General features: G+C 48.3%; 1 protein-coding gene across 6 annotated transcripts; it reads right to left on the reverse strand.

Annotated features, from left to right (window-relative positions):
- Nucleotides 1-29: 29 nt before the first annotated feature.
- Nucleotides 30-18,420, reverse strand: D2hgdh (D-2-hydroxyglutarate dehydrogenase). Of its 6 annotated transcripts, none has more exons than XM_034521272.2 (10): nucleotides 18,342-18,420; nucleotides 17,013-17,351; nucleotides 14,606-14,663; nucleotides 13,942-14,081; nucleotides 11,909-12,102; nucleotides 8,576-8,744; nucleotides 7,581-7,724; nucleotides 6,710-6,852; nucleotides 3,352-3,517; nucleotides 30-1,793 (listed from the first exon to the last, which is right to left on the reverse strand). In XM_034521272.2, the coding sequence occupies exons 2-10, from the start codon at nucleotides 17,344-17,346 to the stop codon at nucleotides 1,534-1,536; spliced, it is 1,608 nt and encodes a 535-aa protein (XP_034377163.1). In that variant the 5' UTR covers nucleotides 17,347-17,351; nucleotides 18,342-18,420; the 3' UTR covers nucleotides 30-1,533. The 6 variants fall into 6 exon arrangements, with proteins under 6 accessions (XP_034377163.1, XP_076770810.1, XP_034377164.1 ...); XM_076914695.1 differs by having other exon boundaries at nucleotides 17,013-17,356; nucleotides 18,342-18,404; XM_034521273.2 differs by lacking the exon at nucleotides 18,342-18,420 and adding an exon at nucleotides 18,078-18,327.
- Nucleotides 18,421-21,480: the final 3,060 nt, after the last annotated feature.

The raw sequence follows: 21,480 nt of genomic DNA on the forward strand, positions 1-21,480 counted from the left end.
CCAGAACACACTAAATGCGTGGAGAGGTGTAAGAAGCCACAACTTTACAATTAACTTTATGTGAACAATTTTCTAGCAGCAGCAGGTTGTAATTCGTAATTTTTCTGAAAACTAATAACAGCAAAAAAAAAAAAAAAAAAAAAAAAAAAAAACAGTAGGTATATTCAACCTCCCAGACTTCAAGGACTCCAGGTCATGGGACAGGCCAAGTCCTAGAGGACAGTGTTTAGAGCACATGACTGAAAGTTGCCCCTATCGATTCAGCAGGGGGACTGTCCCATATCCAGAAAGACCAGGCTCTGCAGGCAATCAGAGCCCTCCACACCTGCTTACTGACCAGACAGGCCTTCAAGAACAAGGTAACCTGGGTGTAGGGGCAGTTGCCTTTAATCCCAGCACTCAGGGGGCAGAAGCAAAGGCAGAGGCATGGTGGATCTCTGTGCGTTTAAAGGCCAATCTGGTCTACATCCTAAGTTCCAGAACAGCCAGGGTTATGTACAGAGACCCTGTCTCAAAACGAACAAAACCCAAGGGGATGGCCTGGTCAGATGGACCACAGTTACCAAGCCAAGGCCTGCTTTATATGACAGCCAATTCCACTCAGCCCCATGGGGGTGAGTTGTGACATTCTGGGTCATTGTGGTAACTGATCTGGGGCTGGACAACTCTGCTGCAGCCCTAAGAGTACACGCTATATGACAGACCATCCAGTAAGATCCACCCAAGAGACCACATGGCACTCTTCCCAGAGATGCGGAGGGAGAGGTATTAATTCCCTAATTGGTTCTTGATTGTGTCGATAAAGAAGGCAGAAGCCGATTGTTGGGTAAAAGGAAACAGATGGGACTTTTGGGTCCCAGGCAGAAGGAAATGGATACAAAGAAAGAAGAGTTTATGGCCTCTGCTGCCAGCAAGGGGCCAAGCAAGGTGGAAGGAGCTAGTTGATAAGATTAGGGCAGGAAATTCTTCGCCCAGCCATTGAGTTATCTGTCTAGTTTTAAAATAATAAAACTGTCTAGTTTTCTATCCGCTGGGGTGGTTGTTGGTGGCAGCTTGGGAAAAGCTAGCCATGAGGTGCTGTGGGAGCAGTCACAGCTCTGGAGAAAAACAGCCAGCTGACCTTTGGTGGAGCTGAGTGAGACCAGCAGCGGCCTCGTGTGGCACCAGGCAAGGGAGTGTGCTTTTAAAATTACACACTACAGAGATGCAACAAAGCAGGTCTCCACGGGCCACCACAGAGCCAGTGAGATCTGGCCTGTTTGGGAGTGGGGCAACTGTCTGCCCACTTATTCTGTCCACAATGAGCTGGTAGGAGACAAGAGAAGGGCCAGGCACCTCTATCTGCTCTGTTCACCACCCCCACACACAGAAAGGCGGTGGAGCCCAGAGGGTGCTCAGAGCCGGCTCCTGGCTAGCCAGTGTGTGTCAGTAACCTGATCTATCATGGGTACCATCCACCGGGAGGCCTTCAGGCCCACCAACCCTGCATGCCCAAGGTCCTAGCATCTTGCACAACTTTCTGAAAAGATCCATTTAGGCTTGAGCAGGTAGAGTCTTATAAGGGTTCAGGATGCCTTTGGGGTCCAGCATGGCCTTGAGCTGTTGCATAAGCTTCACAGCCACGGGTGACTTGCTATAGCTGAGTACATTCTTCTTCTTGAAACCCAGGCCGTGCTCGGCACTGACACTGCCCCGCTGCTCCGCTGTCCAGGCATACACATAAGGCTCCAAGGCACCAAGCAACTCCTGGCTAAAGGCTTCTGCTGTCACGTTCAGGTGAAGGTTGCCATCCCCTGGGGAACAAGGGAACAGTTAGGCTGAACAAGCCCCAGAAATCTACCCCAAGAGTCCTCCTCAGACTTCACTCCCTCAACCCCCATGTATGCTTCTAAACCGTGATCCTTGGTCCATTCCCTCAACCCTCCAAGTCTATGAATGGCCGCTGCTGGGCCCCATCTTACAGTAATTTGGGCACATGAGCCACTTTTCAATCCTCCCCAAAATGACTGGGAACTCAACCCCACGGTCTAAAGACACAGGCTGGTGAGAACCATTCCTGCATGGCAAAAGGCTTTTCAAACAACACTTGAAATGACAGTGTGCAGTGGTGCACGCCTTTAACCCCAGCACTCGGGGCAGGGGCGGAGGCGGAGGCAGGAGAATCTCCATGAGTCTGAGGCCAGTCTGGTCTACAGAGTGGATTCTAGGCCAGCCAGGATTGGAGTCCAAAGATACTGTCTCAGCCACAGAACTCAACTGACAAGCTCAGCTATGGAGGTCACTGTAAAGACACGGTTTTAAGAAAATCTCTCTTACAGTCTAAGAAATTGGAACTTTTGCTGGACCTCAGAGCCAAGTTAATATAAGACAACATAAGAGACCTGATAGCCTGCTAATTATACTGAAGCCTGTTTATTCAACCCATCTTTAAGAAAACAACCAACCATGCCGGGCAGTGGTGGCGCATGCCTTTAATCCCAGCACTTGGGAGGCAGAGGCAAGTGGATTTCTGAGTTCGAGGCCAGCTTGGTCTACAGAGTGAGTTCCAGGACAGCCAGGGCTACACAGAGAAACTCTGTCTCAAAAAAAAAAAAAAAAAAAAAAACAAAAAAACAAAAAAAAAACAAAACAAAACAACCAACCTTACTTGTCTTGGATTTTCCCTGTGTAATCAGCTTTTATAGCCTAAGCTAATGCATACGTATAATCCTGTTACTCTTCCATGCCCCTGTCCCAGAAAGCAATACCTCTCCCTCTCCCTTTCTGTCTCTCTCTCTCTCCCTCTCCCTCTCCCTTCTCCCTTCTCCCCACTCTCAGTGTGGGTGATGATAATCATTTGCTAAAAACAGCAAACAGATTGAAAAATGACCTTGAACGACAAATATCTGCCATAAATGTTGGAATCAACACTTGATATTTATAGCTCCGTTTGCTTTACTGAGTGGTTTGGGGCCAGTAGGGGTAAGCTGAAGTAAATAATCCAGTCGCTTGTGAAATTCTGTTAAAGATTTCTGTAAATTACCACTAATGACTTCCTCATGTGACCTCTCCTGGGCTGTCTGATAAATATAGATTAAAGTTCTTTGTTAGGGACAGACAGATAAACAGCAATAGGAACATAATCAAAATCAAAGATATCAGGCAGGCATAGGCAGACACACAACAGACACAGGAACTCAAACTTTAGTTCGTTGTTCGTTGAATTAATTCAAGGGCAAGTTAAGCTTTCTCTTTAATGTGACATCAATGTATTTTAATGCCTCCGAGGCTATCTTTAATGTGTTTAAATTAATTCAGTTCACCACAGTGAAGCTGTGCTGCTCACAGGGTCAGGTTGACATGTTTGCTCACCCAAGTGCCCATATCCCACCACATGCTTGGCATGAGGGCCAAGGCGGGTGCGTAGGTCAATCACAAGGTCATAGAGCCGCTCCACAGGGAGGGATAAGTCATACTTGAACACGTAGCCATCACGACTGAGAGCCTCTGTGATCCTCTCCCGCAAGGCCCACAGCATCTGTGATAGTGAGGACACAGTCAGAGAATACCACAACAAGGTCCTGGGCAGGGATCACTGAAATAGTGCTGCTTTAATCCAGGTCTCCACAGAAGTGGGCAGAAGGTCTGGAAGCACAAAGGCCAACCAGGCTATCAGAGAGACTGGCTCTGTGACAATGTTGTGACAGAGACTTTGAAAAGACAGACTACTACCAGACGGTGGTGGCTGGTGGTAATCCACCCCTTTAATCCCAGCACTCAGAGGCAGAGGCAGGCAGATCTCTCTGAGTTTAAGGCCAGCTTGGTTTACAGAGGGAGTTCCAGGACAGCCAAGGCTACACCAGGAAACCCTGTCTCAAAAAACAAGCAAAAAGGGATCACATTTTCTATCACGGGTAGAGCCTATATTTAACTGTATGTATACATATAAACATGTGGCATGAAAGCAGAAGAGGACCTATCTGGGGCAAGGAAGAGACCCATGGGAAAAAGGAAGGAAGGCAGGAAGGAAAAAGGAAGGAAGGAAGGAAGGAAGGAAGGAAGGGAGGGAGGGAGGGAGGGAGGGAGGGAGGGAGGGAGGAAGGAACTGAAGGTGGTAGTGGGGAGGCAGATATAAGTAAGATACAATACTTATGTCTAACAGTATCACAATGAAGAACGACAGAATCTTTCATAAAAGCCAACTCAGGCTAGAGAGATGATTCAGAGGTTATGAGCAACTGCTGTTCTTGCAGAGGACCAAGGCTCTGTCCAACCATACTGTGGCTAACAGTCTTACAGGTCCCAGGGGATCCAGTATCCTCTTTTGTTTGAGCTCTTCAGACACAGGGTGTGCATGTAGTACATAGATCTACAATGCATATGTATGTGTGCATGCAGGCAAATCTCACACATGTGAAATAAAAATGAATAAATCTTAAAAAAAAAAAAAAAAAAAAAAAACCAGCAAGGGCAGATTGTGAATAATCTCAATGTTCCCAGACTCTTGTTTGTTCCTAATGTTATGTGAGCTAATGCCCACTTGATGCCTCAACACTTTGAACTCATTTGCATAAATAGATGCTTCATTTGCATAGATAGATGCTTAGCAGGCAAGAGGTTCGGACCTTCTGAGGCATCTGCTTCCCTGTGAGTCAGACATGCCCCTATAAATAATCCTAATGAATCATCATGCCAAGACAGACTTGATGTCTCCTTTAGTCCGTCTGTCTTTATATCTTCCTGGGAAAGCCACATACAGCAGTCTCCTCAAACATATGACACTCAGGATAGCTTTAGATCCACACAAGGCACAGCTTGGCTGGGCAGCTCAGTGGATTAAAGCATTTGCTGTGGCAAATCTGATAACCTTACTCAATCCCTAGAGTAAAAGAAGAGAACCAACTCCCAAAGGCTGTCCTGACCTCAGCACATGTGCTGCAGCATAAACCCTCAAACACCCCCCCCACACACATGCACACACACGCATGCATGCATGCATGCACTCTCACACACATAGGCATTTTCTCTCTCTCTCTCTCTCTCTCTCTCTCTCTCTCTCTCTCTCTCTCTCTCTCTCACACACACACACACACACAAGTTTAAAAAGAAAAAGAAAACTCAGGGCTTCTGGAGGAAAAACCAAAGGACCAGAGGGCAGGACTGCCCAGCATCCCCAGGACTCCATATAACCTGAGAAGTTAGCAGAACATCTTTAAAACCATCCTTGCACCAGACAAAGATTCGAGGAGCAGGTCATGTCATTCCAATGAACTCCAGCTCCAGAAAAGGGTGTTTCCAAATCCAAGTCCAGCACCAGCCAAGTATAGAGTAGGATGCTGGAACACTCCAGCCGTCTCCAGACCTTTTCTAGGAAACCCCAGAGGGACCCAGCAGAGGATGTGGGGAACTTGAGGACTCAGACTGAGCACCTCTGCCATCAGGAGTGGATGCAGAGTCACCACCAACCATAAAAGTGCCACAACGTGAGGCCAAAAGCAGGTAGAGAGTACCGTTTTCACCACAAGCCCCAAACTCAATTTGCAGCATAAGGACATCCCCACAGAATCAACAGGCCACAAGGGCTGCCACATTCCCCTCAACATCTTCGGTATGAAGTAATGGTTGCAATTAGTTACAGGTAACACTGAGTGGGTATGGACGGTAGGGCCGGTATGGAGCTAAGTTGGGAGAGTTCTCACCTAGCAACATGAAGCCTTAGGATGCCAGCACCACGTGAACCAGGCATGTGAGCACATCTCAGCATGTATGGAGTAGAGGATGGAGATCAGAAGTTCAAGGACACCCTGAGCTATACAGTAAGTTCAAGGCTAGCTGAGGCTATATAAGAACCTATCTCAGAAAGAAAAAAAAATCTGGCCAGGCTGGGGGGGTTGGGGTTAATCTCAGCACCCAGGAGGCAGAGGCAGGTGGATCTCCAAGTTCAAGCCAGCCTGGTTTATCTAGTGACTTCCAGTACAGCCAGGGCTACACAGAGAAACCTTGTCTCAAAAACAAACAGAAACAAAAACAACAAACCCTAAAGGCCAACCAACTAACAAAACAACCCTGACTATAAAGAAAACACTTTAATAAACTGAATAGAATATATAACAGGTTGACTCCAGGGGTCACAGCTCGAGCAATCCATGTTTTTAACACACCTTTTTTCTCTCCAATGACCAATCCTGGCACTTGCTGCAGCCCCTCTGCCCCCTGCTGGCAGCTCTCCATACTGCAAACAGCAGGACCAGGGCCAGACACCAAGAAAATAAAACTCCCAGTTTAGGTAAACAGCAGCTCCCACACAGAAATGCCTCCTGTTCCTTTGTCTCCCAGGAGCCCAGCTGGCTTCCCTGCCACAGTCAAAGCTGTTCCTCAGACACCCTCCTCCCCTGGACTTGTTAGGCCTTCAGGCTTGCCTTGCATGTGCTTACAGTTTTTCCTGCTTCTCCACACACAAGTCTGTGGAGAGCTGTAGCCAACTTATAGCCAGCACATAGTCAGCCATATAGATCTATTCACCATGCAGCCTGGGGGTAGGGAGTTGTGTGGGAGTAATTTTTTAGTGTTAGTGAAAATGATCTAGATACCAAGAATATATTTTTCACTCCAAAGAGGTTTTCTATCTATACTACGGAACCCGTGGTATCTTGGCCTCATCGCTGCAGGACAGATTAGGCCCTAGCTATGTGAACAGCAGGGAAGGAAGGGGAAAGCAGGGTTACGGCACCTGGACTTTCCTCTGGTCGGTGGCCATAGTGCCATCTGTTACCAGGCCAGAGTTCAGCACCTGCTCCAGGACGCTGGTCAGCTTCTCGGCATCATGTCCTGCACTGGAGCCTGAGGTCTCAACCAGGACATAGAACGGACTCTCTGAAAGGGAGGAGGAGATGAAGTGTGAGCATCCCCACCTGCCAGCATCCAGAGTTAGAACCACTTTCCTCCCAGTCATGCAGCAAAGACAGCTCTTCCCAAGTGAAAGTGACCTATAAAACAGAAATCATATCTTGAGGTGACCTATAAAACAGAAATCATTCAGGCATGCTAAAATTCACATGGGTTAAATGTAAGTTTTCTGCTAACAGAGAAATAGACCAAAGGTGACCCTCTGCCGGAAGCCCCACCCTGCTCACTTAGCCTCATGCCTGTGTCCAGTTCCATACCTCCCAACAGCCTGATGCAGGAAGGGCTGGCACAGTAAGGCAACTGTGGGCTCTAAGAGCTGTCTTGTCTCTTCTTACAGACTCCAGAACCCCAGGGAAAGGCCACTTGTTGATAGATGACCACCTCAGACATGGCCACTACATGCTAATGGCTATAATTTGTATCACAAAAACTTACTGTTTCAACTTTCAAAAAGTTAAAGCTGTATTACTAACTTACCAAGGGGCACTGTCCCAGCCCTTAACACATTAAGGCTTCTTCCAGAACAATGGTACAAGTTCATCCTACTACAGACTGAAATCAAGTGTTAAAGACAGCAGTGCTTTCCTATACACAATGACCCATAGCCACACAGTGCTCCTTGCCCACCCATCCTCCTGAGACATTCAGTGTTGAAGCAGCAAGACAGTGGACCCAAGCTGCCCAAGGGTAGATACCTTGTACTGGGTTGGTCAGGTGGAGGTGCTGTCCAACCAACTGCATGCATTCAGTATCCATAAACTCAAACGCAGACAGGATCTCGCCCAGCATCCCTTTGCAGGTGCGGAAGGTCTGCAGAACCTCAGTAAACCCAGGGCAGCCTGCGATGCGACACAGGGCATCAGGCACCACAGAGTGGAGAACAGTGAAACCCAGGCCCTCACCCACCACTGGCTAGTTCTCCCCTTCACAGCAGCAACATCAACCCAATTCACACCGACAAGTGGAGTAACTACTGATGGCTTGGTGCTCCAGAAAACAGTCCACAGATCAGCCCACAAGTACATTTCAAGGTCTCTAGATGTGAAACTATGCCTAAGAGCTGCCACAGGGCACTCAGAGTAGACAAAGGAATCGGGGATGGGGGTGGGGGCAGACCAAGAGCTGTCAGAAGTGGGCCAGAGACAGAAGCTGGCTTCACATCTGCTGCATAGAAAAGGAAGGCTGAACGGTGTGAAGGTCCTATGTATGCAGAAGCAACAGCCAACTGTAGAGCTAGAGATAGGGAGGGGGAGGGGGAGGGAGGGGGAGGGAGGGAGAAGGAGGAAGAGGGAGGGAGAGGGAGGGAGAGGGAGAGAAAGACAAGGAGAGACAGAGAGACAAAGAGAAAGAGAGAGAGACACCCACTGCTCCAAAGCAATTACCACTATGCCTCCTGCCTCTCTCAGGGTCACATAACATACTTTTTAAATCCAAGTGTGGTGGGACAGAGAAGAAAAATCTCAATTTTGTGAGAGTGAAGTGTGTTCTGACAGTAACAATCATCACTTCTGGTTCAGGCTACACTCAGAAGCACCTGGAGGGCCAGGACCCAGATCCTCCAGACATCCTCCAGATGGGAAACAGAGAGGCAAGGAGCAATGGGTTCCTCTCATTCCACCTTCACACCGACATGTCCAGAGCAGCCGCTCACTCTCTGCTAGCTGGCTCAGAAGAAAGTTGAGGGACCTACCAAGGAAAGCCACATTCACAGCCTTGGGCTTGGGTGGGCACACGATGGACACAGCAGTGATGACTCCCAGGGTGCCCTCTGACCCAATGAACATCTGCTTCAGGTCATAACCTGTGTTGTCCTTCCTCAGAGAGGTCAGGCAATTCAGGATGGTCCCGTCAGCGAGTACCTGGCAAGAGGAAAAAGACAGGCCTTTCTGCATCGACCACCCTTCCCTTCTCTGTAAATGCTGACCCAACTCCAAATACCCACCCACCCACCCACCCCCAAAAAAAGTAGCCAGGCATAAAGCCTCACCCATCCTGCCCATTCCAACCCCATTTGATTCAGGATGAAGCCTGGGAATGAGTGGAACCTGGAGTGGATGGATCACTCAGACTAAGAGGATAACTTTTCTCCCCAGCAAGAACAAGGCTCCACCACCCCAACCGAATCTTAAGCCAAGACGTTCATTGTCTGACTGCTGGCAGAAAACCCACTCAAGACAGAGTGCACACCTGTGGAGGGCAGGGAGTGGGTGCAAGTGAGGAGCACAGCTAGGAAGAGCAGGGAGCACAGACTGGAAGAGCCAGAAGCATGGCTGCAAAGGGCAGGGAACAGATCTGGGAGAAACAAAGCACCTGTAGAGCTGGGAGTAGCCAACACACAGCTTAGGAGCAGGGAACACACCTAAGGGGCTGGGAGCCCACGAAAGGGGATCAAGGAGCACAGCTGGAGAAAGGTGAGCACATCTGGGAGGACTGAACAGCAGAAAGCAATCCTGCCTTCAGGTTCCCCCATATCTGAGTCCCTCAGTCATAAAAGCATTTCTAGGTCCCATATTGCAATTCTTTCTACCTGAGGCTTGGTGGCTAGCACTTTAAGTCAGAGGCATGCTGAATTTCCATGACTGTAAATATTATAATAATAATAATAATAATAATAATAATAATAATAATAATAATAATAACAAATAACCAGCCAGAAAACAGAACCACTAGGACACTGGGACTTGCTGGATAAGGCGTGGTTTTACATTTGCCCTGGTTACCTGGTACATAGGACAGAGGCTCTGCCCTTAGAACCCAGCAGTAGGTGTGATAAAGTGAGTTAGCCTTCACTGTCAACTTTACCAATAGAAAAACAGGAGCCGAGGAGACGGCTCAGTGGGTAAAAGGCTGTACAAGCAGAGGACTTGGGTCCTCATTTCTAGCACCCACGTAAAAAGCCGGGGCTAGAACTCGTGAGCTGGCTCAGCGGGTAAGGGCACCTACACCTGCAAACCAGTTCAATCCCTGTAATCCACGTAGCAGAAATAGAGAACCAGTGTCCACAATCTGTCCTTGACCTTCACATATGTGCCATGTTACATACACACAATAAATATGTGTGACACATGTCTTTAATCCCAGAACTCAGGAGACTGAGGCAGGAGGGTCTCTATTGGGAATTGACTCTAATGCTTTGTCTTACTTGGGCTCCCAAAAGCCTGCTTCCAGACCTGAGGGTCCCTGCTCCCAGCTGGCTTCAACTGGTAACAGAATTGCCATACATCCAATGACTGGGCAGGGAGACAGGGCAGGGTTTTTAGACTATGCAAGCAAGGAATTGAGAAAGAAGGAAGAGGAGAGTCACCATGATGGAGAAGCAGAAAAATGAAACTTAAAGGCTGGCAGGCACATAAGAATCCAGGAAAGTGGTCCTAGGGGTCACTTCCCCATTAGGTCTGGGGTAGCAGAGATGAAATATAGATTTTGAAAGATGTTAACTCAGGAATACCAGAGGGGAGTGTTTGCTAGCCTTGGGGGAAGTTTAGAAGTGCCCAGCCATTGAGCTAGTCAAGGCATATCAAAATTATCTGCGCCCGGCAGTGGTGGCGCATGCCTTTAATCCCAGCCCTTGGGAGGCAGAGACAGGCCGATTTCTGAGTTCGAGGCCAGCCTGGTCTACAGAGTGAGTTCCAGGACAGCCAGGATACACAGAGAAATCCTGTCTAGAAAAAATATATATATATATCTGGTGTGCGCATGTTTGTGTGTGTGTGTGTGTGTGTGTGTGTTGTGTATGTGTATGTGTATGTGTATGTGTATGTGTGTGTGTGTGTGTATGTGTATGTGTATGTGTATGTGTATGTGTATGTGTATGTGTATGTATGTGTGTACTCAACCTGCTGGGAGCCAAAGCAGCTGGCTAATTCACCACTACAGATCTCTGTGAGTTTGAGGTCAGCCTGGTCTATGAAGAGTTCTAGACAGCCAGGGTGACACAGTGAAGCCTTGACTCAGTAACTACACAAATAACAAATAGAGGTGCGTGTACCTGACATATCTACTTGTGCCTATAATCCCAGTCTTGGGAGGCAGAGAAAGGAGGACCACTGGCCAACCAGTCTGGCCAATCAGTGAGCTCCAAGTTCAATAACAGACTTTGTCTCAGAAAACAAGGTAAAGAATGATAGATAACCTTTAATCCCAGCACTTGGGAGGCAGAGGCAGGCGGATTTCTGAGTTCGAGGCCAACCTGGTCTACAGAGTGAGTTCCAGGACAGCCAGGGCTACACAGAGAAAACCTGTCTCAAAAAACCAAAAAAATAAAAAAATAAAAAAATAAAGAATGATAGATTAAAAACACTCAACATCACATGGGGGGAGTGCGGGGGGGGGGGGGAGGAAAGGAGGGAGAGGAAGGGAGGGAGAGGAAGAGGTTGGAGAGAGGACCATGGAAGCCCTAGGCCTGTGGTGTCTATGTGGGTGTTTCTAGAAATATTTAACTGAGGTAGAAAAACTCACCTTGAATGTGAACAGCAACAACCCCCAGCTTGACTAAAACGGCAAGAGCCAGAATTGATCTGTTTCTGCTTCCTGACACAATGTAACCAGCTCCCTCACACTCTAGCCACCACCCTTCCCCAGCCATGATGGACTGGATCCTCTCAAAATGAGTCAAAGTAAACCCTTCTTCCCTCTAGTTACTTCTGTCAGTTATTTTATTTTCACATCAATAAGAAAAAAGGTTCAGGGAAGGAAACTCAAGGGTCCTGGAGGTGACCTAGCAGGGGTGTGACTCCATACCAAGCTGGCCTTACCAAATCTTCGTCATTCTCCAATTTCTGAAAGTCGGGTACAAGTGGAGTGTCACTGTCTGAGAAAGTGACCCCTGGTGGCTCCTATGTGAACTCCACATGTCTCTGAAGCTTCTAGAGCCAGAAACCATTACAATAGGGTCCCTAACATGAAATGGATATACACACAACAATATAACCTCACATTCTATACCACTGCCAAGACAACAGCCTCAGACAGAAGCTAAGACATCCCCCAGGGCAGGCTTTGCACCCTTTAGAATCCGGCTCACCACTTCCAGGCCCAGGACAGTCCCTCGAAGAGAGCCATATCGCAGGAACCGCAGGCCACCAGCATTTGTTGCCACATTGCCCCCAATGTGGCAGCTGCCCTTCGCTCCCAAGTCCAGCGGCATGATGAAGTCCCGCTCCTGCACATACCGGCTCAGCTCCTCTAACACACAGCCTGCCTGGCAAACCAGAATTCCTACAAAGAGCAACTGAGTCACCAACAACCTCTGGCTTTCTAGGGGTATGAAAACTCACTGCTGAGAAACCCCAGACTCCCCTGGAGGTAAGAACTTCCCAGAAGGAATGTTCTCCTCAGTGGCCATCTCTTCCTTCTAGACAAAATAAAAATACTTAGTCCTTTGTAGTTACAATATAAAACATGAAAAACAAGAAGGGCAAAAATGGAGAAGAAAAGCTTCCTGTATAGTTAAAATGAGGGAGTATTAGAAAGGTCTGTTACAAAGCAGCCTCAGCCTGGGGAGCCCTGGGCTCCTGAGTTACAATGTTTACTTTTTGGTGGCGAGAATGTTGCCGACAACAGCAAACAGCAGTCCCCTGTCAGCTATGCAGCCTCAGTACTGAAGAAAAGCTTTGAAATCCCTTCACAGGTATCACTGTATGGCCATACATGTCCAGGAAGAGTTGCCATGGCAAGGACTGGATGCAGATGGGACTTGTGTGATATGTCCACTGTGTGAGCCACCTAATGACTTACAGCACACAGAAGATGTCCTTGACACAGCTGACAGTTCTGTCCCTGACAGGAACTATCTAGAAAGGCTATGGCTAGCAGGTGACCTTCCTGGAAGCGGCCCACCCTTTTGCATGGCCTAAGATGGGTGAACTCTGAGAGGCAAGGTCCCAAGAGACTTCATCTCAGGATGGCTTCTTGAAGCTGATATGCATTTCCTGTCACTCTAACATAGCCTAAGGATTCCTGGCCATTAGCCCACCCTATTGAGTAGACTTCCTGCAGATCAATGTAAAGATGAACTTTCATGAATTAATGCTGTTTATATGAACTAATTATTTTATAGAATTCCTGATTTGATTCAAATAATCTTAGGAAGAAAGTTTTAAGAGATGGTTTTAGTTGTTTGCTAGAGAGATATAATAAAGTTAGAAGCAAGAGTAGAATGTGCCCACTCCTCATAATAGTAAGTAAAGGCTGCATAATAAGGACTACAATGAGCTTTCATGATTACACTAAAAGGAGAAACAGGCTTGGGACAAATTTGTGATCAAGGAAAAACATTCATTCTAGGTTAAGTCCAAGGATGTGCACTATGATAAGGCAAGACAATGTGAAACTGTTGCTTTGAACTTATAATGAGCTTACAGGATGAAATGTTGCCTTGAACTTAATACCAACATCCTTCTGTAATTCCCCCTTTGTGTAATATTTTATCTGTGAGGTAATTTAAAAAAAAAAAAACTTTTGTCTAAGAAAGTATAAAAAGGCCATAGAAAAGAAATAAAGTTGGTGGCTTAGGAATTCTGCCCCATTCATCCATCCATCATCCATCCATCCAAATGCACGGGTGTGACCATTTTCCACTTTACCTGGTGTGTATGTGTCTGTGTGAGGGACATCTTTTCTTTCCTTTTTCTCTCTGGTTCAAACAGTTATGGGCTCCATTGCCAAAGAAAGGAGCACTAGTAATAAATCCTTTTCCTAATTCTCTGCTGTTAAGCAACAGGGGTTAATTGCCTGAAGCCATTGCCTTCTGGCCCCAGAATAACCAAGAATTTAAGAAAGGTAAAAATTACCAAAACTAATCTTCTTTTGCCCCAACAATTACAACTTAAGCCACCACAACCGCCAATACCCTGCCCTCATCAATACCTTCCAAACCCTATAGATCCCGGGAAGGTCACCAACATGTCCCAGCCAGGACCTTACACACGTGAACACACACAAATGTCTGAATGCATTTCTAGCCTAACCATAGTCTCAGTGCTAGCAAGGAAAGACAACCTCACCTGGCGGCAAGACGAACAGAGGAGTTCGGAGCACACAGACACACAAGCTTACCAGATACATCGTGAAAGCTGATGACTTGATTCATGAGGGCAGTAGACAGGATGACTTCATCAAAGACAGGGACACTGCCGCCCACCATGCCAGTGTTCCCGCCCTGTGGGTTCACAGCCAAGTTCCTCTTATAGCAATGCCTGGGGCAAACATAGTGTGGATAGCAAGCCAGCTATGCCTATACAACTATCCCCAAAGGACATAAGCTGATACTTGTCTCCCAAACCAGATCTCCTTTCTAGGCCTTTCTGCTACAGCCTTGACGGGGGCTCTTTCCCAGTACCCCATGAAGAAGTCTAAGAGAGAGTCCATCCCAAAGCTGTACCTAGGGGAAGGGAGGCTAACATTTCTAAGGTTGTGGAAGTGGTACATGTGGCCTAATTCTAGTACTTTCAGAGACCTCTCATGGGTAAGAGTCAGCACATCATCACCATCACCCTCACCCCCTCACCATGCTGAGTTCTGAGCCCAACCCACCAGCTCTTGGGCTATGCCTGTGAAGCATCCGACAGCTGGTCGGTATTCTTACAGATGAGGATGTAGAGAAAGAGATGTCCTCGACAACTATCTTCTAATGAGTAGGTATGACTGTGGCCCAAGGTGTGGTAAGGCACCCTGTTTTCAGACATCTCCTTACCTAAGAATATAGGTGACCTCCTCTTACCTGAGAATCTGGGAGACTTCCTCTGAGGTCTGGGGTCTCAGCAACACCTTACTACAGCCTGTGACAAGAGAACAGACTTGTCAGCCCACGCGGAGGGAAGTGGCTCAGTCACAATCCTTCCTCTCCCCATGCCCACCCTCCATTGTAGCTTATCCAAAAGAATGTCCTCTGTGGCATTTGCTCTCCTTCAGTGAGGTGACCAGCACGGCCACCAGACCCACAGCCACTCAAGTACAGGAGGAAGATGTCGGAGGGTCCTGGGCCTACCTAGGGAATATGCATCAGCTGGATGGCTACAGCAACTGGTACAGCCAATGGCCCCTCCCCACCTGGTCTTGTGGGAGAGAAGATGGTTTCAGCATCAATGCAATGAGCTCTGTCGGGCTTCTCTGCAGACTCAGGAAGCCCTTGAGACTTGAAGACATCCTGGTGTTCCTCAAACTGCGTGTTGGTTTTAACACAGAATTCCCTTCTTTAACCAATTAGTACAGTGGCTGAAAAGCGGACTCACAGATCTATCCGTCCTGCGTATCTTAGGTTCCATCGGAGAGGGAATTCCCTTCCTGCAGTGTTCTCCCCCCTGACACCTGTCCCCCAAACCAAATCTCCTTCCTAGGCCTTTCATGCCTTCTTCACTTCTTACTGCCCTAGTCTGATGCCCAGTGGCAACTGGGAGACTCTCTAAACTTGGGGCAGCATTTGTAACCACAGCCACCCAGGACAGTCTAGCCTCTTCTTACCTTCCCAGCATCCCCACGAACCCTAAGGCAGTGGTGGCTGCAGAAACACCCCGGAGCAGCTCTGTTCTCTCACCATGTCACCTTGAGACTCAAGCTCTACACAGCTCCTACCTTTGTGATTCTGAGAGACATACTGCTTCTCATCAGAACACCTTTTCTGAGTAGGCTGGCTGTCCTACCTCAGGGACGCTGGTCACCAGTGGAATGTCTGCTGGCTGTGTTCAGAGTGTCGAGCCATCCTGCATGAGCGAGCTCAGTGAAGGTGAGCAAGAAAGGAACTCTGCAGTGGGTTTCCCAGCAGACACTGGGGGCCCAGCAAAGGGCCTGCTCCTAGCAGGCAGTGTAACAACAGAAAGAGTCCACTCTTGTAATACATGTCGACCCTTCTAACTAGAAACTGATAAAATGAGGAGCTAGTAGCTAATGAGCTCAACAAAAAAAAAAAAACAATGAACAAGGGGCTCAAAACCACCAAGACAGTACAGAGAAATGCCAAACCAAGAGCAAAGTCTAGCTGGAAAAGTCCCAGCCAAGCCAGAGAAAGGCTACACACAGGGGCAGGACCCCTTCCCCATGCACAATACAGACATAGGCTCTTGACAAGATAAGGGCTACAGATGGCTGACTAGTTAAAAACAGTTCAGGAGCCTAGAGTTTGGTCCCAGCACCCACACTTGGAAGCTCCAGGGATCTGACGCCACCTTCTGGCTTCCACATGTACTGCACCCAAGTGCACAAAAACATGCTTACACATACACATCCCTTTAAAAAAAATCTCACATTAAGATCATTCTGGACTAAGTGGATCCTAAATACACCGACAAGAGTTTCTATAAGATAGAAGAGGAGGCTGGAGAGACGATTCAGGATGAAAGACATTTGCTGCTTTTGTAGAGAACCCCAGTTTAATTCTCAGCACCCACATAAGATGGCTCACAATTACCCAAAACTGTAACTCCAGGAGGTCCAATACCCTCTTCTGGCTTCCAAGAGTTAGTGTTCTCTCTCTCTCTCTCTCTCTCTCTCTCTCTCTCTCTCTCTCTCTCTGTCTCTCTCTCTCTCTCTCGAGCGCGCACACACACACACAAAAAAAAAAAATAAATCTTTTTTTTTAAAGACATAAGAAAATGCCCTTTGGTGGTGTTGGTAAACATTAATCCCAGCACTTGGGAGGCAGAGGCAGGTAGATCTCTGTGAGTTTGAGGTCAGCCTGGTCTACAGAGAGTCTCAAGACAGCCAAGGCTACACGGAGAGACCCTGTCTCAAAATAAAAAACAAAAACAAGAAAGAAGAGGCAAGGATAGAGAAAGAAGTAGAAGCTGGAGGAAGGTTACCAGGAACACCTGGGGTCACCAGAAGTTCACAGTGACAGGAAGGACCCTCTCCTAGAGCCTACAGAGAACACACCTGCTTTTGGACTCCAGGCTTCTAGAACTGAGAGGGATGCCTTTGGTCAGCTAAGGAGAAGCTGAGCAGATGCAGGCAGCGGTGTTCACAAGTTCACTTTAGCCAAGTGCTTCACTTTTTAGTCCACCGATTTTAGTCTCAGAAGACCTTAGTAGTGTCATCAAAGGCATGTGAGACAAACGGCCAGTGACTCTGCTCCCCTTGCCTACATGTTTTCCTGCGCTTTGATCTCTTACCCCACTGCCCAGGTCCTGACTCACCTCGCACGGTCCTCAGCCAGTCCACATTGCATGCGTGCAGTTGCTCTGGATCTGTGATAACTCTGCCAGGTATGATGTATTCAAAGGCAGCCAGGTCTTCCTCAGACACAGTAGAAAACGGCAGCCGTTGCACCGGGTATCGCTCAGGGGTCAGCATTACCTCAGGGCCGCCAGCGACCGCGGAATACGCTCTGCAAGCCAAGGGGCTGTACATGCCCCGAGGGCAACCCAGCCACTTCAACCTCACAGAAGCTCCCCGAGTGTAGGTCCTCCTCCATCCTGGAGACGCCCAGAAGAGCCTTGCAGACCATCTGGGCACCAAATGGAGCACCATTGCTTCTGCTCTTGAGAGAGAGGGCAGGGAGGAGGTTGAATTTGCGACTCATAAGCAATGAAGCAGTGAGAAAGCCCCCATAATAGCCTCTGCACCACATCTGAAGTCACCTACACACAGCTGCCTACAGGGGCGGTTCTCAACCTGTGGGTCGCGACCCCTTGGGATCCTATAACGGACATCTTGCACATCAGATTTTTACATTGCGATTCACAACAGTAACAAAATTAGTTATGAGGTAGCATTGAAAACGTTTTATGGTTGGGGTTCACGGCAACATGAGGAACTATATTAACGGGTCCCAGCGTTAAGGAATGTTGAGAATCACTGGCCTAGAGGAACAGGGTGGCTTGGGGCTGCAGGATGCAGAGGACTAGATTCTCAGGAGGGTTCAGTTCTTAACGTTTCGCCCTGCAGTCTTACAGTCCTGAGACCCACTGAGTGTATACTTGTGAGCGATGCTGGCTCTCCCTGACACTGTATTTTAACTTTTGCACGAAAAAGGACCGTATCCCGGAATTGTGCACCCAAACACCATCGGAAGGCGAATTTTACATTTTACGTAATACTCCGCCACAAGTTTTACAAAACTTGGGTAATCAACAAAAATGGCTTAAAGGAGGAAAGGGAAGGGAACCCGCCCAGGTAAGACACCTCCTACTGGTAGCTATCCAGAAGAGGCCGCCATCCACCTGAAGGATCGCTCTATTGGGCTGCTGCTTCCGCCTTACCTGAGACGGAAAAACGCAGCACGACATGCGCAGAGCATGCGCATGCGCAATGCGCTGTGACGTCAAGGCGAACCAACTATTTACATTCCCAGCCAACACACCCCTGGGGTGTAGGAGGTGAGAAGCGCTGCAAGTAGGCTCGCCCCGCCGGCAATCCCGGCTCGCACCTGACCTGTGCAATCACTTGACAGGCCACAGCCCGGACTGCACAGACCCATACACCAGCGCCCTCCACCCAGGAACTGCAGCCAGCCCACTACGCACCCTAGCTTCCGTCCGAGTGCAAAAACCGAATCGGCACCCTCACCCCGGTTCCCACCCCTCCACAACCATAGGCCTGTACTAGAGGGGTGGAGCAAGAGACTGCGCATGTGTGTCAGCCCGCCCTTCCGACCAGACTCCACCCTGCTGAAGTGTGCTCGCCCTTCCCAGACCTTCGGCTGTATTTGTGCTCCTGCTGACCCGACCTGAGTCCCCTCAGGTCCCAAAGTGGAGAGTATCCTGCTTTGACCAAAATCCGACTCCACGCACATTTCCCAACTGGTCCCGAAAGATAAGTGGCCACTTCTTCAGTTCACTGTGGCTCCTTCCGCAGGGGCCACTGTCACCCTTAGAAGCTTCTCTCCTACCCTGTTGTTTCTGTCTCCCTAGGGACTTCTGTAGATCCGATGAATCTCTGCTCTCTTCTTTCCGGGCTTCCGTCTCACCTAGGGTCACTGGTCTATCAGCAGACAGGATTCCAAAAGCCCAACCCTCAAAGAAACAGCAAAGGCTCGAGGCTGGGAGTTAACTATTGGGACCCACAGAGGCCAGTCCAGTTCTACAGAGCAACCCTGACCTCTTGGGGCCAACGCCAGCCACCCACTCACTCCTCGAGCAGTTCTGTCTCAGCTCTGCACAGTACCTTATGGCAACTCCAAGGCACAGAGCAGGTGCCCGGCAGTAGTTTCCTGGGCTCAGTCTGGGTGATACTGTCCCCCTTCAACTAGGGAACAGGTAATTGCTGTTTCTTGCAATTTTTCTGTTACTTCAGCATCCCCCAGCTATATTTAGCGATAAATAACCCCAGTATTTTCGACTTTGCTGGCTGGACAGACCTGGTATCTGAAACAGGGTCCATCTCCCAGTTTCCTGGGGCAGCTCCAGAAACTGTCACTTCTTCTAGCTTACCCACTCCCATTTCTCATTGAGGAACAAGCCTGGAAGTACATTCTATATGATGTTAAGATAATTTAAAGTTCTATACCAGGAAGAGCAGGAGGCTCCTGAAGCTGAGGTAAGAACAGAGGTATAGATAGTACTTTGCCAACTAAAAGCCAAGGCACTGTTGGAAGTCCTTGCAAACTGGATAAAATAATATGCTGGACAGTGGTGGCACACGCCTTTAATCCCAGCACTTGGGAGGCAGAGGCAGGCAGATCTCTCGGAGTTCGAGGCCAGCCTGGTCTACAGAGCAAGTTCCAAGACAGCCAGAACTACACAGAGAAACCAAAAAGAAAAGAGGATGCAGCATTTAGGGGTCAACAGCTACATGCCATGTGCTGGGAGGGGGTGGATCAAGTACGGCTGTGCCTTCAGAAGAGCAATTCCCTTCCTCAGGTCTGCTCACCCTCCCAGGTTTATCAGGCAGGGGCATTGGGATACGGTTAACACATCACCTTGGCAATGTCCAGGTCCAAGACACAACTGCATTTGGGTTCCTATACTGATTGGAAGGACATTCCAGAGGCTTCTACTAGTCCCTTTCTACTAGGTTAGCCCATACTCCATAGGCTTCTAAGAGTATTCAGAAGTTATCGAGAATGTCAATGTGCTAGATAGCTCTATGTCAACTTGGCTAGAGTTATCTGGAAGGAGGGAGCCTCGGTTGAGGAAATACCTCCATATGATCCCCCTATAAGGCATTTTTTTAATTAGTGATTGATAGGAGAGGACCCAGCCCATTATGGGTGGTGTCATCCTTGGGCTGGTGGTCCTGGATTCTGTAAGAAAGCAGGCTGAGCCAAGCTATGGAAGCAAGCCAGTAAGCAGTACCCCTCTATGGCCTCTGCATCAGCTCCTGCCTCCAGGATCCTGCCCTATTTGAGTTTCTGTTCTAACTTCCTTTGGTGATGAACGGTGATGTGGAACTGTGTCTCCAAGGTGCTTCCTGTCATGGTGTTTCATCACAGCAATAGTAACCCTAAGACAGTCAGTTACAGGCTCAGGAAAGACACCCAGCCCTCTGGGTGTTTGGTTCTTTTATACACCCAGCACCTGATCACCAAAGCCAACAGCATCTTGGGCCCTTGGACTTAGTAACAACTCATCAATATCAGCTGTCTCTCACCTAGCCACCACTCAAAGAACTGGACTTTCCCTTAACTTTCATGAAATATGCAGTCTTAGAGCCAATATGGAGCCACAGGACCCTTCCCCTAAAACCACAGCCTCTGACAAAGTATTTTCCATGATGGGTGAAAAGTTGGGTCTCATTCTGACCATGGTAATTCAGCACTGTCCAAGGAAATGTCTAAGACAACTCAGTATGTATATGGCCAGATTTGCATGTGGAAGCCCTAACCCCAGAGCCTACATGCCTGTAATTAAGGGTAATAAGCAGGGCCTTATGGCTGGAACCTTCAGGATCTGTTTTAAAGAAACACCGGGGACTGGGTGTAGCTCAGTTGGTAGAGTACCTGCCTAGCATGCTCAAAGTCCTGTATCTCACTATGCAGGGCAGCCTGGCTTCCAACTAGCTATATACACTAGGCTACCTAAAGCTCTCAGAGATCAACCTGTCTGACCTCCCAGGTATTGGGATTTCAGGCATTTGGTCTAAGGGAGAATTCCAGGATAGCCAAGGCTACAAAATGAGATAAATACTAGAGAATTCTCTTCCTACCTAGCTCCACACATACCGTCACATGAGCGCACAGTGAGAAGGCAGAAGGCTACATAAAGCCCTTAGCAGATATCAACCTTGCTTGCACCTTGTTTTCAAACCTTCAGAACTGTGGGAGATAAATTTTGCTAAGCACTGTTTAGGGCCTTTTTGTATGTGTGTGGAAACTACCCGACCAGTCTAGGATGTTGTCAAAGGCATGCTAACGTTCTCAAGAATCCCCCAAGTCTAGGTTCCCACTGCCAGGGAAGGCCCAGGACTGCTTTCCTTCATATCGCTGGGGATGAACCTAGGGTCTTGCACATGTCAGGCAAGTGTTCTACCACTGAGACACATCCCCACCCCTCGGTACTACTTTATAAAGCAGTCCCTGGTACTCCCATTCATGCATACATCTTCCTTGGGAGCCTGGAAACCCAGCACGGGCCACTGACCTCCCTGAATACCCAATCAAAACCAAATTCCATCAAGTCCCTCAGTGGCACGCTCACCTCTGACACAGCACATGGATCTACATGT

Source organism: Arvicanthis niloticus, chromosome 17 (assembly GCF_011762505.2).
Source record: "Arvicanthis niloticus isolate mArvNil1 chromosome 17, mArvNil1.pat.X, whole genome shotgun sequence".
Classification (NCBI taxonomy): Eukaryota; Metazoa; Chordata; class Mammalia; order Rodentia; family Muridae; genus Arvicanthis; species Arvicanthis niloticus.

What these genes read in the sequence shown, in the direction of transcription:
- D2hgdh (XM_034521270.2), bottom strand. Translation starts at nt 18,121, where the DNA reads ATGCGCATGCTCTGCGCATGTCGTGCTGCGTTTTTCCGTCTCAG. An exon ending in CAGCTTTCACGATGTATCTG is followed by an intron (nt 12,103 to 13,941) that starts GTAAGCTTGTGT and finishes TGCTCTTTGTAG; the next exon opens with GAATTCTGGTTTGCCAGGCA. An exon ending in CCGACCAGAGGAAAGTCCAG is followed by an intron (nt 3,518 to 6,709) that starts GTGCCGTAACCC and finishes TCACTATCACAG; the next exon opens with ATGCTGTGGGCCTTGCGGGA.